Genomic DNA, 14,291 nt, shown 5'->3' with positions numbered 1-14,291 from the left:
TACAGATAGAAATAGGCTAATTGTTACCATAACAGCTTTACTATCTTTCTTTGAGAAATCCACAAAATGGCCCATTTTTTTTTTTTTTAAGAGAGACAATCCAAAGGATTGGCAGTGGGGGAGGAGAGGGGAAGGCAGCTTTTCTAGGGCTATTTTTTTGGTCCCAAGGCTTATATTTGGAATTAGGCTGTGTTTCTGGGCTGTAAGCCCAGGATGGTCCTCTTGGTTTCTTGTTCCTTTCAGGATTTATAAATGCCATTTGGGCTAATTATAAGTTAGTTTGTGAAAACACAGCAGAACAATGTATTAAGGTCATTGGGCAGCTCATTAGGTTTTTTTTTTTTTTCATGCCAGAGTTCAGCCCCTGATGAGGTGTGTTAGGAAAGCAGGGGTGCCCTGGCATCCAGGCAAAGGCAGTGCATTCCCAGGAAGGAGCCATCCTGCAAGTCTTTGCAATGGGTGATCAGGTCACACACAGCAGGGGAGTCTCACACAGCATTAGCCTAAGAGAAAGAGATGCCAATTCCACTGCTGTTTGGCTGAAGCCCCTCACTAGGAGTGTACAGTTTGCCCTCTGCTCCCCTTCTCTGTGGGATTCGAGGTTGTTGGGATGGAGGAGTCTTGTATGGCTGTGGGTGGGGTGGGGTGGGCTGAGATGGGGAGAGGGACTCCACACGGGAGTCTTGTGCAGCTCACCATCCTGCTGGCCCATTCCAGAGAATGCCAGACAGAGGCAGGAGGGCATCGTAAGTGACTCAGTCATGTACTTCACTGAGGAGCCCCCTGAGCTGCCGGCCAACAGTCCACAGCCCCTGAAGCTGCGGCGCGTCCTGAACCTCAGCCCTTTCACGGTCACCGACCACACCCCGATGGAGACTGTGGTGGACATCTTCCGGAAGCTGGGGCTCCGCCAGTGCTTGGTGACCCGGAGCGGGTGAGTGGCGGGACCCTGGGAGGCACAAGATGAAGGGCCCATGGGGGGCTGATGGGGACTGGGGACCAATCCTCCGAAGAGATGTCAGTAAGCTGTGGCGAGTATAGGAGGAGATGCTGGCAGGCTTGGAGACAGGCTTCCAAGTGGGCTGCTGTCTCTGCCCTGAGGCTGAAGTTTGAGTCTAAAGAGGGGGAGCCCGTGGGGAGGGGCTGGGGCTCCCTACCCCAGCCCCCACAGTGGTCCAGGTTCCTGGAGAAGGTTCACCCTCTTCTGCTAAAACGAGCAAGGAAGAGAGCCTCTTCAGGGCTGAAGAGAAAAATAGCTTGAGGCGCACGATGCTCCAACTCTCTGTCAGCGACACACTAAGAAAGAGAGATGGGAATCTCAAAAAAACTGTCACACATTTTTCACACATTCAGTGGTTGAGAAGAAGGATATCAGTCCCTTCACCTTGAGAAAGCTGTGCAGTTGGCTTGTGGAAGTGGGCATGGTGAGGGCTGCAGCTGGGTTTTCCCATGCCACTGGGCGCTCCATTCTGGACTTTTCTCATAGACACATCACCATACACAAACGTGAGGTGCACATTGTGCTCAAGTTGTTCCTTGATGCGCCAGCCTGTTGAAAATGACTTGACATTTTCAAGTGTGATTGCAGAGCCGTGAGCTTTGGTAGCTCATGGCTTGGTCTCCGCCACAGCAGTATTGCTTTCGCACCATATTATCAGGAAGCAGAAAACCAGTGCTGTGGAGATCAAAGGTTCATGATGGTGTGAGAGGTGCAGTGCCTTATGGGCCATGCCCTGGGCTCAGGGGCTGTCTCTAAATGCCAGGGCCTCAGAATCTTGGGTGGAGGAAGGGATTGGTTTGGTTCAGGTATCTTGGAACCTAGGATTCTCTACCTCATTGATTGCTTTATGGGCTGGGGGTGGGAGGTAGGGTATGGGCTATGGAGACATTGGTACCTTAAATAACAGTTTTGGCCTTTATAGAATCCTGAGGCTTAACTCTCTGACACAGTTTCCAGGGCTGCCTCACTCCTGGTTAACCCAGAAGTTCTCAAGCAGGGTGATTGGCCCTGCAGGGATTTGGGGGTGTCATAAGTGGAGGGGGCAGATGCTACTACTGGCATCCAGTGGGTAGAGGCCAGGGGTGCTGTTTAACACCCTCCAGTGCACAGCACAGCCCCTATGGAAGCAAAGACTCAGGCCCAAGTGATACTCCTGTTCCAGCTGAGCGCCCCTGGGCTGGGTGCCCAGGGTAGTCACAGAGCACACCTCACTTGGGCTGCCCAGGTGGCTCATGGGTAAAGAATCTGCCTGCAATGCATGAGACACAGGCAGATGCAGGTTCAGTCCCTGGGTTGGGAAGATCCCCTGGAGGCGGACGTGGCAATGCACTCCAGTATTCTTGCCTGGAGAATCCCCATGGACAGAGGAGCCTCTGTCAGCAGGCTACATTCCATGGGGTAGCAAAGAGACACGACTGAGCTACTGAGCACGCAGCATGCACCCCTTACTCGCAGAGATTTCTTTTGCTGCCTTGCTCATGGCGGGCAGCATGGATTTCTGCAAGGGGCTGAATTTGCACTTGACCCAGAGGACGCCTAGCCAACGGGATGAGTGTCCTCCTTAACTCTGACTGCAGCTGGTGGGTGCCTTGTGCTTGAGGAGGGGCAGTCAATAATGAACAGATGAATAAGCATTTGAGGCTAGAGGTCATTTTTCCTGGTGGATTCTTTTTTTTTTTTTTTGGTCCAGCTGTGCAGCTTGCAGAATCTTAGTTCCTAGACCAGGGATTGAACCTGGGCCCCCTGCAGTGGAAGCGCAGAGTCTTAACCACTGGACTGCCCAGGACTTCCCCTCTACTGGTGGTTTTTAAAGGTACTCATTGGTTCTCAAACTTGAGTGGGCATCAGAATCTGAGAGGAGTAAACCTTCAGGTTAAACCCCGAGTGACAGGCCCTACTGCAGTTACTGATCCTTCCAATCTGGGAGGTACCCCGACAATTGTACTTGTAACCAGCTCCCAGGGGCTACTGCTGGTCAAGGTCCCCACTTTATAAATGACTGAAGCCCACTGATGTGCTTGAATTTCCAGTGCTCGGCAGAAATACCACTGTGATCACCCATGTCGTCTCAAGTGTATAGCAGTTTCTCTTTCCCTTTAAAATAATAATCCCATGTCAGTTATCATTGGAATTTTCAGTTCTGGCAGGAAATTCTGCCCTTGACGCCCGCTCACACCTCACGGAGCCCCATGAGGTTTTCCTGTGAAGATCTGGGTGCCGAAATTGGCTCCGAATGTTCTGTGAGAACACAAAATCGCTCTCACTCTCTCGCTGTACATATTTTAAACAAACACAGATGCTGATACGTTAGCCCTGGCAGGAGATCCTTGTTTGCAGGGCCTTTCATCTCCTTGGGCTTTGAGCCAGGGCAGGCCCGGCACAAGCCAGCTTGTGTTTTTGATCTGTTCCATCACCATGTACCGTCCCAGCTCTTGGCCGAGCCCCACAGCTCGTACCCTTGACTAGTGTAGTCTGAAGGACTTCTCAGGGCCTGGACTCTATGGTGATCATGAAACCAGACCAGGAGCCAGAGAAGTCTTTGTCCTCATAAAGTTGAAGTCTTGGAAGCGTCCAGTGGCCAAGAGTGAATTTGGGATTTTCCCCATAGAGGATCTAGAAAGAAAAAGGGAGCAGAGGAGATGCTAGGTGGGCCTTAAAGTCCTGACCAGGGTGGTCTTCTCAAAAGATCCCTGCTGCTCTAATCTGAATTATGTTCATGGTCATAGATGAACTGTTTATCATTCCACAGATTCACTTGAACTGCTACCCAAAGAGGCTGGACATTGAAACACTTGATTTAGATCAAGTAGGAGATTTCATACCACTAACAAACCCCCTTGGATTGAATGCTGCCTCTTCCTGGCAGGTTGTTCATCTTTCTTCTTTTTTGATATTTGAATGGCATCACTGACTCAATGGACATGCGTTTGAGCAAGCTCTGGGAGTTGGTGATGGACAGGGAAGCCTGGCGTGCTGCAGTCCATGGGGTCGCAAAGAGTCGGACATGACTGAGCGACTGAACTGGACTAAACTGAATTACTTTCGCAGGCCGGGGCACAATTTATGCCTGAACCCAAGGCAGCTCCTGAATCCGTATTTCCCCAGAACTGTTAAAACCAGCTTGGCTTTCAGACATTATAGTTACCAAGCTTTAAGACAGGGCTGTCAGGACTGCAGATGCCTAGTGTTTTTTTTGAAAGCAATATTGGTTTCCTCAGCATCTTACTGAGCTTCTATGTGAGGGAGAACTGGAGGAGGCTCAAAAAGTGTTACAAAAAAGAAAATCAAAGAGCTTGTCATCCACCAAGGAACATGGATATCATCCAGTTTGAGTTATGTTCTCCAAGTTTCCTGGAGGGTAGTTTCCTGAGCCAGGCTTTCAAATACAAATGTCCAAAAGGACCGAAGAGACTTTTAAGCTGAACAACTGTCTGCTGATTGGTGGCCACCAGTCTCAGAACTCCTCCCACCTTGGATGAAAAGGTTCTTCCTCCTTTCACGTGCTGCTGCTTCTCTGATGATCACACCTTTCTTAGTGGTGTATTATAGGCATAAGCTGCTTGCCTTCTAACTATTCATCTTTTATTTTAAAGGGAGTTGAAGGGCTGTTATGGACTAAATTTTGTGCCCCCAATCCCCAAATTCATACACTGAAGCTCCAGCCTCCAATATGGCTGTCTTTGGAGACAGTGTCTATAAGGAGGTATGTGTATGCATGCTGAGTCACTCAGTTGTATCTGACTCTTTGCGACCTCATGGACTGTGGCCCACCAGGCTCCTCTGTCCATGGCATTTCCCAGGCAAGAATACAGGAGTGGGTTGCTATTTCCTCCTCCAGGGGCTCTTCCTGACACAGGGAACGAACCTGCATCTCCTGTGTTGGCAGGTGGATTCTTTACCACTGAGTCACCAGGGAAGCCCACTTTAAGGAGGGGGTTGAGGTTAAATGAGGTCATAAAAGCCCCATCCCTAATCAGATGGGACTGATGTCCTTAGAAGGAGAGAAGACACTGGCGATGCCTGCATAGAGAAACAGGCCGTGTGAGGACACAGAAAAAAGGTGGCCATCTACACACCTAGGAGAAACCAAACTGGCCAGCACCTTGATTTTGGCCTTCCCAGCCTCCAGAACCAGGAGAACATACATTTCTGTTGTTAAGTCACCTAGTCTGTGGTACTTTCTTATGGCAGCGCAAGCTGACTCCGTCAGAACTCAGACTCACCTTGGCAGATTTAGGATAATAGCATCTTGTTTTATGCGGCATCTTTGATTTTACTGTATTTTTATAAATTTTAGAAATGTGTTTTAGTCACTGATCTATAAAAATGGTTAAAGTCAAGTAGCTCCAAATAGAGGGAAGAAAGAGTTAGTTGCTCCATTGTGTCCGACTCTTTGCAGCCCCATGGACTATAGCCCACCAGGCTCCTCTGTCCATGGGATTCTCCAGGCAAGAATACTGGAGTAGATTGCCGTTTCTTTCTCCAAGGTATCTTCCTGACCCAGGGATTGAACCTGGGTCTTTTGTGTTGTAGGCAGATTTTTTAATGCCTGAGCTGCCGGGGAAGCTCAAGAATACTGAAGTGGGTAGCCATTCCTTTCTTCAGGGGATCTTCCCAACCCAGGGAAGATCCCCTGGGATAGAACCTGGGTCTCCCACATCGCAGGCAGATTCTTTACCATCTGAGCCACTAGGGAAGCCCTACACAGCTGGAAGGAACAATGGTTCTTAGCTCTGTCCTGCTTCACCACTCCTGACCCTTCCATTCAGACAACCACTTTCTTCCCTCCTAAGAATTTTGTCTTCTTGAATTAATAGACTGTATTTTCTGAGCCATTCAGAGCTACAAAATACTTGAGCAGAAAGTACAGAGAGTTCCCTCTCTGGTCCTCTCTGTTTCCCTTCCTGTTAACATCTTACATTTATGGGTTATATTTGTTGCCCCCAATGAGCCAGTTGTTATTAGTTGTTATTAGCCAGTTGTTACGAGATGTTGTTATTAACTATGATCCATCTCCCTGGTGGCTCAGTGGTAAAGAATCCACCTGCCAATGTAGGAGATACAGCTTCTATCCCAGGGTTGGGAAGATCCCCTGGAGGAGGAAATGGCAACCCAACCTACTCCAGTATTCAGAGGAGCCTGGCGGGCTACTGTTCATGGGGTCACAAAAAGAGTCAGACACGACTGAGTGACTAAACAACAGTAATCATTTACTTTAGGGTTCACTCTTGGTGTTGTGCATCCCGTGGATTTGGGTAAATTCATAATGACATGTATCCACCATTGTAGTATCATCAGGAATAGTTTCAGAACCCTAAACATCCTCTGTGCTCTGTCTGTCCATCCCTCCCTCCCCTCAACCTCTGGTAACCACTGATCCTTTTACTGTCTCCATCGTTTGGCCTTTTCCAGAACGTCACAGAGTTGGAGTCACACAGTGTGTAGGGGAGGGAGGGATGTGCATTTCAGGTTCCTCCATGTCTTTTCCTGGCTTGATGGCTTGTTTTTTCTTTCTAGTGCTGAGTAATATCCGTTGTCTGGACGGACCAGTTTGTTGATTCACTCACCTAATGAAGGACGTCTTTGGTGTTTCCAAGTTTGGGCAGTTATACTTGAAGCATACATTCTCTAAGACTAAGGACATTTTTTTTCATAGCCATGGAGCTGTACGCAAAATTAACAGTAATTAAGTATATCATTCATTATCTAGCTCATATAATTTTCAGTCCAGAATTCCTTCAGCGTTCACACATTGCATTGGTTTGTTTTGCTTCTTCATTCTCTATCTAGAAGAGCTTCCTGTCTTTTTTCCTTGTTGACCTAGGTTTGTTTTTAAGAGTTCAGACCAGTAGTCCCACATTGTGAATTTGTTTGATTGCTTCCTCATGGTTTGATTTTATTTAAGTAGCTTCGGGCAATGTTCCAACGTCAATGATGTCGTAATGTCAGCTTTTCTGACTTGACTGGTGATAAGCTCCATCACTGGGATGAAGTGGTGATGGCCAGAGCCCTCTGTTATAAGGGGACATTTTTCTCTTTGTACGTAATCTGTGGAGGGATACTTTGAGACCATGTGAATTTTCTGTTTTCCAGCAACCATTTACCCGGTGGTTTTGGAATCCATTGATAAATGATTGACTAAACTAATTATTGCATTGGGGGTTGCAAAAATGTTGATTTTCTAATTCTATTGTGCTTGCTACATTTTTTCTCCAGTTTGTGAGACTATTGCTTTAGTTGTGGTGCTTTCTTTCAGTTTTGTCATCTGTGTTGCCATTATTCTTTTTTTTTCAGCATATTTTTTTAAAAAACACCTTCAGCATTTTACCTGTAATATTTCTAAAGTTTCATAGTTATTTACTTTCTCTATTGACAATGTAGAAATATTAAACATTAACTGAAATTTAATGTGGATTGTTCTTTTAAACACTTCAAGCAATTTAACATAAATATGTTATACATGTGATTACTATAAAACCTTCTACTGTCTTGTTCAGAGGTAAACTGCTGGCTAATTTCCAGTTATCTTCATTTTTTGCAGTTAATAGAAAACTGGGAAAAGCAAATTTGACTCAGTCACACAGAAGTTACTGTCATATCTGCTCTTTTTCTCTTTACCTTGTATTCCATATGGGTGTTACTGAGAAGAAGGAAGAGAGTTACTACTATTCCTCTTCACGTATGAAAACTATATTACATCCTCTGGACGTTCTATTTGTAATTAGTTTAGTATGCTTTTTATTTATTTTTTAATATAAATTTATTTATTATAATTGGAGGCTAATTACTTTACAATATTGTAGTGGTTTTGCTATACATTGGTAGTATGCTTTTTAAAAAAAACTTATTTATTTAGTTTTTGGCTATGCTGGGTCTTTGTTGCTGCACAGGCTTTTCTCTAGTTGCAGTGAGTGGGGGCTCCTCTCTCTTGCTGTGTGTGGGCTTCTTATTGCAGTGCCTTCTCTTGTTGTGGAGCATGGGCTTTAGGTGTGCAGGCTTCACTGGTTGTGGCACGTGGGCTCAGCAGTTGTGATTCCCTGGCTCCAGAGCACAGGCTCAGTAGTTGTGGCATATGTGGGAACCTCCCGGAACAGGGATCGAACCCATATCTTTTGCATTGGCAGGCAGATTCTCTACCACTGAGCCACCAGGGAAGCCTTTGTGTATCATGCTTTTAACAGCCCTTCTTGTTCTTTCTCTCTCTCTTGAAGATGTTTCAGTGAGATGGAGGGAAAGAAGTATAGTATCTGCTCTCTGCCCCGGCGTGTGATAGACGGGGAAACTAACACAAGAAATCAATCACTTTTTCAAGGTTAAGGTTCAGTGTGGTCATGGACAAAGAAGTCAGAATTCTGACCTTACAGTTTCACTGACCACTGTCCATTTCACCAGCTATACCTTACTGCAATACTGCTATGAGTACTTGTCTTCATGTTCACTTCCTATTAGTAAGAGACGAGTTTGATACTTTGGCTTTAATTAAATAAATGACAGTGTAGTACTGTTTTGTTTCATATTTTTTGGTATATCATCATTTTACACAGATAGGAGAAACCTGTCATTTTTTTTGTAATCTTTTCTTTTTTATGGCTGCACCTTGTGTGGCTTATGGGATCTTAGTTCCTCAACCAGGGATTGAACCTGCACCCCCTGCATTGGAAGCACAGAGTCTTAACCACTGGACCACCAGGGAAGCCCCAGAAACCTTTCATTTTAATAGCCATACAATATTCCAGGGTGAGACTGCCATCCTTCTCTGTTCTCCTCTTCTTGGGGATGATGGAGATGAGGTGAGCAGCATTTTGCAAGTTAAGTTGGCATGGAACTTCTTTTCCCCAGAGAACATGTGTACATCCCCTTCTTTCACTCCTTTCACTTTCCCTAGGGGGCGTGATTTGACCCGAGCAGATGTTCATTTAAATATTTAATAAAATCGAGAATGAGGCAAGGGCTACCATGAACAGTTGTGCAAGTGTGTGTTCATAACTCAGGGACACTGTTTACATTGTGTTTGTAAAAAGTAGGAGTTGGACAGTTTGCAGTATAGGTGGCCCTATACCAGGGGCTCTGGGAAGTGGCATTGTTTTTGTAAGGAGACAGCCATGGAATTTTGGAAGAGGAGGTAATTTATATAAATGGCCACACATGAATGTCAAACTTTACCCTTCCAGTAAGATAGATTTAAAATTGAACTAATTGTTATTCATACTTAAAACTTCTTACATTTAAAATGCCTTACACTTGGGATTTCTGCAGTGTGATCAAGTTTTGACATTGGCTTTTGTAAGCCCTTTTAAACTGATTATATTCTTAAAAATTGGGTGAGTATATTAGTCATCATAGGCTTACTGCAGTAATAAGCAAGCTTGTAATATCAGTGGCCAAACACAATAAAGGTTAATTTTTCTCCCATGTCACTCACATCCAGTATGAATTGCAGCAGGTGTGAGCTCCGCACCACACAGTCATCCCAGGGCCCAGGTCTTTGAATCTGATGGCTCCTGGTTCATCCTCTGTGACCTGAGTCCTTTACTGACTCCTCTGTCTGGAGCCCGCAGATGAGAGAGGAAATGTGCAGGTGACTTGGGAGGGGCGTTGCTCACCTCCACCCACACGCCATTGGCCAGAGCTCTCTCAGTTGGCCCCACCCATCTGCAAGGATAGCTGAGAAATGTGGTCTCTCCGTGCGCCCAGGTGGGAAGGGCGCTGGGGATCAGAGAGAGGCGTGAATCAATATTGCAAGGCTGACCTTTTTCTCTATTTTGTTTTTCTTCTCCAGGAGACTTCTTGGCATTATCACGAAAAAGGATGTTCTGAGACATATGGCCCAGATGGCAAACCAGGACCCTGAATCCATCATGTTTAATTAGAAACAAGATGGTAGTTTCTTTGAGAAAAATACAACTGTATCATTGGAAAGAAGTAAACAAATGATAGTTATTATCCTATTGAACAGTCATGCACTGGGAGCAGCGGAAACAAAAGCTTTGTTTGAAAGGAAGGGAAAAAGAATGAAACATAAAAAAATATACATCTATGAGTAGGCATTTTATAGCTTTAACCCCTTATGAGTTTCAAGCTGTGTTGTGAGTTTAGTAACTGCTGTGGGGGCATGTGGGTGGGGGTAAACGATGTGGTTTGTACAAGGATCTGGAACACAATTGCTGAGTCAAGAAACATTTGCCCCTTCTGTTGCAGGCTGATGTTGGTAAAGCTTTGAATCTTAAAGGCCAAGGGGTATTGGCATGTCAGTGTCCTTATTTATTGGTTCCTGAGGTTTGGCTGCTATGTTACTGAATCAGACTAAAGATATTTGCACGCACTTTGTTGGAAAAGAAAAATTAAATGTGAACATAGTGAAAGCTGCAAGTATGCTAGTGGGTTCACTTGTGACCAGCTATTGCTGGCTCCTGTTCTCAGCCTGTTTTGTTGCTTATCCCTTAGTTTCTGAACCAAGATTGGGTCTTCTGCCATGTTAAGTATGAAGAAAACATTTCTCTATGCAAGACCAGCATCTGGGGACTGCACGAAGAACTGTTGGAGCATTTAGTGCTGCGCTGTTTCCTGCCACAGAAAGAGATTTGTCCTTATTTTGAGGGTATACATACCCATCATTGATTTGCATCTCCATTGCATCTGCTTCATTTATTGCTGTTGCCTGTGCATTTTTAAATATTGATCAGTCTAATGCTTTCCAAGGGCCATGTCCTATATTCTGCCAGCTTGCCATAGTGACTTGAATTTCCAAATAGCATATACAAGTGTCAAAACAGAATACCTAGTGTTAGTGCTTATTTTTCCTCTCAGATCTTATTAAATACGGCTGCCGAGAGGGTGAGGCAGATGAGTTCTCAGTGGGAACTCCTCCAAATGGATTGCAAGAGAAATACTAAATTGATTCTAAATCTGTTCCATTCTCCTCTCTGTAGGATGCAAAACATCCAGCTTTAATGTATAAGCATGCACTTTCATATTAGCAATCAGAGCACAGAAGGACAGAGTTAAATTTGAGACAGCCAATTTGAGCACTGAGCATCTTTGAATTGAACATAATGATACATTTATTCTTTTAGTCAGGACTTCGGTCGTGTCTGTGGGAAGGAATTAAGCTATGTTTCTTAGGTCCACTGGGTGATCTCAGTAAGATTGATGCCCCTTGTCCTTTCCCTTTTGTCTTTGTTCTTTCCTTTTCCGAGTCATCCTCATCCTTTTCAGTCTCATCATTGGCTCTTGATGTATCAGGTGTGTATTTGACTGCAAATAATAGAAAACACACAGGGAAGAGTGGACTAAGAAACCTGGAAGTGGGCTCTCAGGACTGTTTCCACAGTATCCTTGATGACTCGTGGCCTTTGGTACTTTTTCTCCACCATCCTTACCCCTTACCCATTGGCTTCCTGCCTCGTAGTCACAAGATGGTCACTGACCTGCCAGGTCTGGTAACTGCTCTCTAAGCTGGAAGAGGAACGAAGAGGCAGGTGACAAGGTGTATTGTGTGTGGGAGGAACACAGAGCTTTCCTAGAGATGATTGGCTTACCTCCATTGGCTGAAATTCTGGTGCCCCCCACTGCACATGAGTCTGGGAAGGAGAGTATTTAGCTATGTAGGCATGTTGCACTCAATGAGATTGAAGTTCTCTGAATAAGGAAGGGGGATTGGCCCTTGGGAGGGGGATGGTGTCTACTCTGTTGGATACTGTCATTGTGTGTTTGTCATTGTTCTTCCTGCATCTTCCCCCTCTGTCTTGCTGACCCCGTCAAACACTCTCCTGTGACCTTACAGCCCCCTCCCCTCTTAGATTTGACCTGGCACTCCCAATCAGAAGCCATCCTTTCTTAGCCCTAATAAAAATGTTTATTCTGGAGAGAAACGCATCTATTAGAGGGTTTCGGTGAAACTTCCAGTAGATACAAGAAAATATACTGATGGGTTTAACCTGATTGAAAACTTAAAGGAGTTGAAGTCAGACCCCGCTGACAAAAGTATGGAAAATGTGTCTAATTAACTGGCCTCCTTCCAAATAATAGCAGATAGCCACTTCAGTGTGGAACGGTCAGTCTGTGGTAGAGAATATAATCTTAGGTCCTGTAAGAGAATGACATTTGTGGTTGCACTCACAGCACCTACGTACTGAGTGACAGATCATAATGTTTTGTTGCTGTTGAGGTTTCCATGGAACAGTGCAAGTGAAGCTGGATTCTTCTGAACCTCAAAAGTCTTAACATAGTTCCCCTCTTACTTCCATATAGGCTCTCCAAAGAGTTTTAGTCATAGCCTGGATTTATATAATTCAGGACACCCTGTTAGCTGAAACCTGGAGCTTCAGAAGGGAACACAAAACAGTGAACAGACAGCCAAAGGTCAGTAAAACTACAGAATTCCCCCTCCTCCAGCTGAGACCTGGAAAGAGGAGAGGAGGGGGAGTTGACTCTGGGCCAAGGTCAACCATGGGGCTCGTGTCCTCTCCCCCAGTGCTTAGCTTAGAGATGTCCGTGGGGCTCAGAGGGCCAGCATCAGACAGCCAGGTCAGGGCTGGGATGGGGGGCTTGTAGCGCCACTGCCAGAGCCAATTGCCTGCCTCCCCTGGAGCCCTGACTAGCCACTGACCCTGGCCTCAGACAGACTCACAGGGAACATACCACTGGGCCCTTTGTTGCATGTGGATGGGGATTCCGAAGGTGTTCGCTGTATCCACATGTAGAACTTCGTCCACTTTACCTGGTGATCTGGTGAACGAGATGAGTAAATCTGGAACTCTGACTCGAGTTGAATACTGTTTTTGTTTCTTTTTCCAGAACCAAAGTTTGTAGACATTTGTAGAACTTTCTGGGTTCTCTCTGAATAGATTTTTTTATGTGAATAAAATATAAATATGTAATGGAAAAGGAGTTCCATAATGAGGCACATTGACCTACTTCTTGCTGTCTTTTTCTATCACTGAGGGAATGTGTTGTAGAAGGACAGATGGCAAATAAAGAGCATCCTGAATGTGACATGTGGATTTCTTGTGTTTTTCAGCACATCCCCTGGGAATGCCCATGTGCATGTGGCTTTTATGGAAAGGCAAGTGTGCTAGAAGCAAATCCATATTCAGTGTTTGCTGTGGCGATCTCGTAGTTCTCTATTTGATATTTCTCGATGACTTGATAAAAGAGAGGACATGTCAATAGGTATTTTTTTTTGGTGGCCCTAATAAGTCACAGAAACTGAAAAAAATTTCCAGCAGTTTGTTTCACTTAGGTGAGAACCGGTTCCTTTAAATTATCAACACATGTGAAATCTGTTCAGCATTCATTGTATTCATTATTCTGATGCTGAGCTGGAAAAGGTGAGAAACTCGAGGAGAACTATTGAGTTTCAAGTAATTGTAATATTATGTCTTCATTTTCATTTCACGTGGGCAGTGTTTTATCAGACTCTGCTTCTAACCTTTGAAATGGTTGACATGAGGGGGGAACTTGTCCCTGTCTACATTAGGGAACATGAACCAGACTCCATTTTCACTGATATGGGTCTAACTATTTATTTGCTGTCCTAGTTGTGCTGGGAAAGAAATATATTCACATTTGGTGTTGGAATGATGACAAGGCAATGTGCTTTTTTAAAAAAATTTATTGTAACACTGTGTAAACATTGACAAATTACTAAACATTGTATGTTTGAACTCTATATTTTTAAAGAAACTTTTTATTTTATTTTTTAAAATTTTATTAGAGTATAATTGAGTGACAGTGTTGTGTTAATTTCAGGTATACAGCAAAGTGATTCAGTTATACCTAGGTTCATTCTTTTTTAGATTCTTTGCCCATGTAGATTATGACAGAGTGTTGAGTAGATGAGTTCCCTGTGCTAAAAAGAAGGTCCTTGTTGGTTATCTACTTTATATATATTAGTGTGTGTATAGCTTAATCCCAAACCCCTAATTTATCCCTTCCCTCACCTTTCCCCTTTGGCAACTATAAATTTGTTTTAAAAATCTGAGTCTGTTTCTGTTTTGTAAGTATGTTCATTTGTATCTTTTTTTAAATTAGATTCCAGGTATACGTGATACCATATATTTCTCTTCTGTCTGACTGTGTTCAGTACAACAATGTTTAGGTCTTTCCGTGTTGTTGCAAGTGGCATTATTTCATTCTTTTTATGGCTGAGTAATATTCCATTGTATTATTTCTTTATCCATTCCATCTTCCTTACATCTTCTTTATCCATTCTTCTGTCAGTGGACATTTAGGTTGCTTCCATGTTCTGGCTATTTTAAATAGTGCTGCAATGAACATTGAGGTGCATGTA

The 14,291-nt window shown here is 44.4% G+C and overlaps 1 protein-coding gene and 1 non-coding gene across 5 annotated transcripts in view; one reads left to right on the top strand and one right to left on the bottom strand.

The window, feature by feature from the left end:
• CLCN4 (chloride voltage-gated channel 4) overlaps positions 1-13,982 on the top strand; it is a 72,363-nt gene extending 58,381 nt beyond the window's left edge. For 3 of the 4 annotated variants that reach the window (XM_061137959.1, XM_061137958.1, XM_061137957.1), the window contains 2 exons: positions 718-934; positions 9,780-13,982. In XM_061137959.1, coding sequence (XP_060993942.1) covers positions 718-934; positions 9,780-9,870 — 308 coding nt within the window. In that variant the 3' untranslated portion in view covers positions 9,871-13,982. The remainder of the gene's footprint in view (positions 1-717; positions 935-9,779) is intronic. The other variant, XM_061137960.1, reaches the window with a different exon arrangement.
• On the bottom strand, positions 2,714-2,786 carry TRNAG-UCC (transfer RNA glycine (anticodon UCC)). Its single transcript has one exon. It is a non-coding gene; the product is annotated as a tRNA-Gly (tRNA).
• Positions 13,983-14,291: the final 309 nt, after the last annotated feature.

The sequence above is a fragment of the Dama dama genome, chromosome X (assembly GCF_033118175.1).
Source record: "Dama dama isolate Ldn47 chromosome X, ASM3311817v1, whole genome shotgun sequence".
NCBI lineage: Eukaryota > Metazoa > Chordata > Mammalia > Artiodactyla > Cervidae > Dama > Dama dama.
Note: the sequence above shows the minus strand (reverse complement) of the source record. Positions and strands in the feature narration are given on the sequence as shown.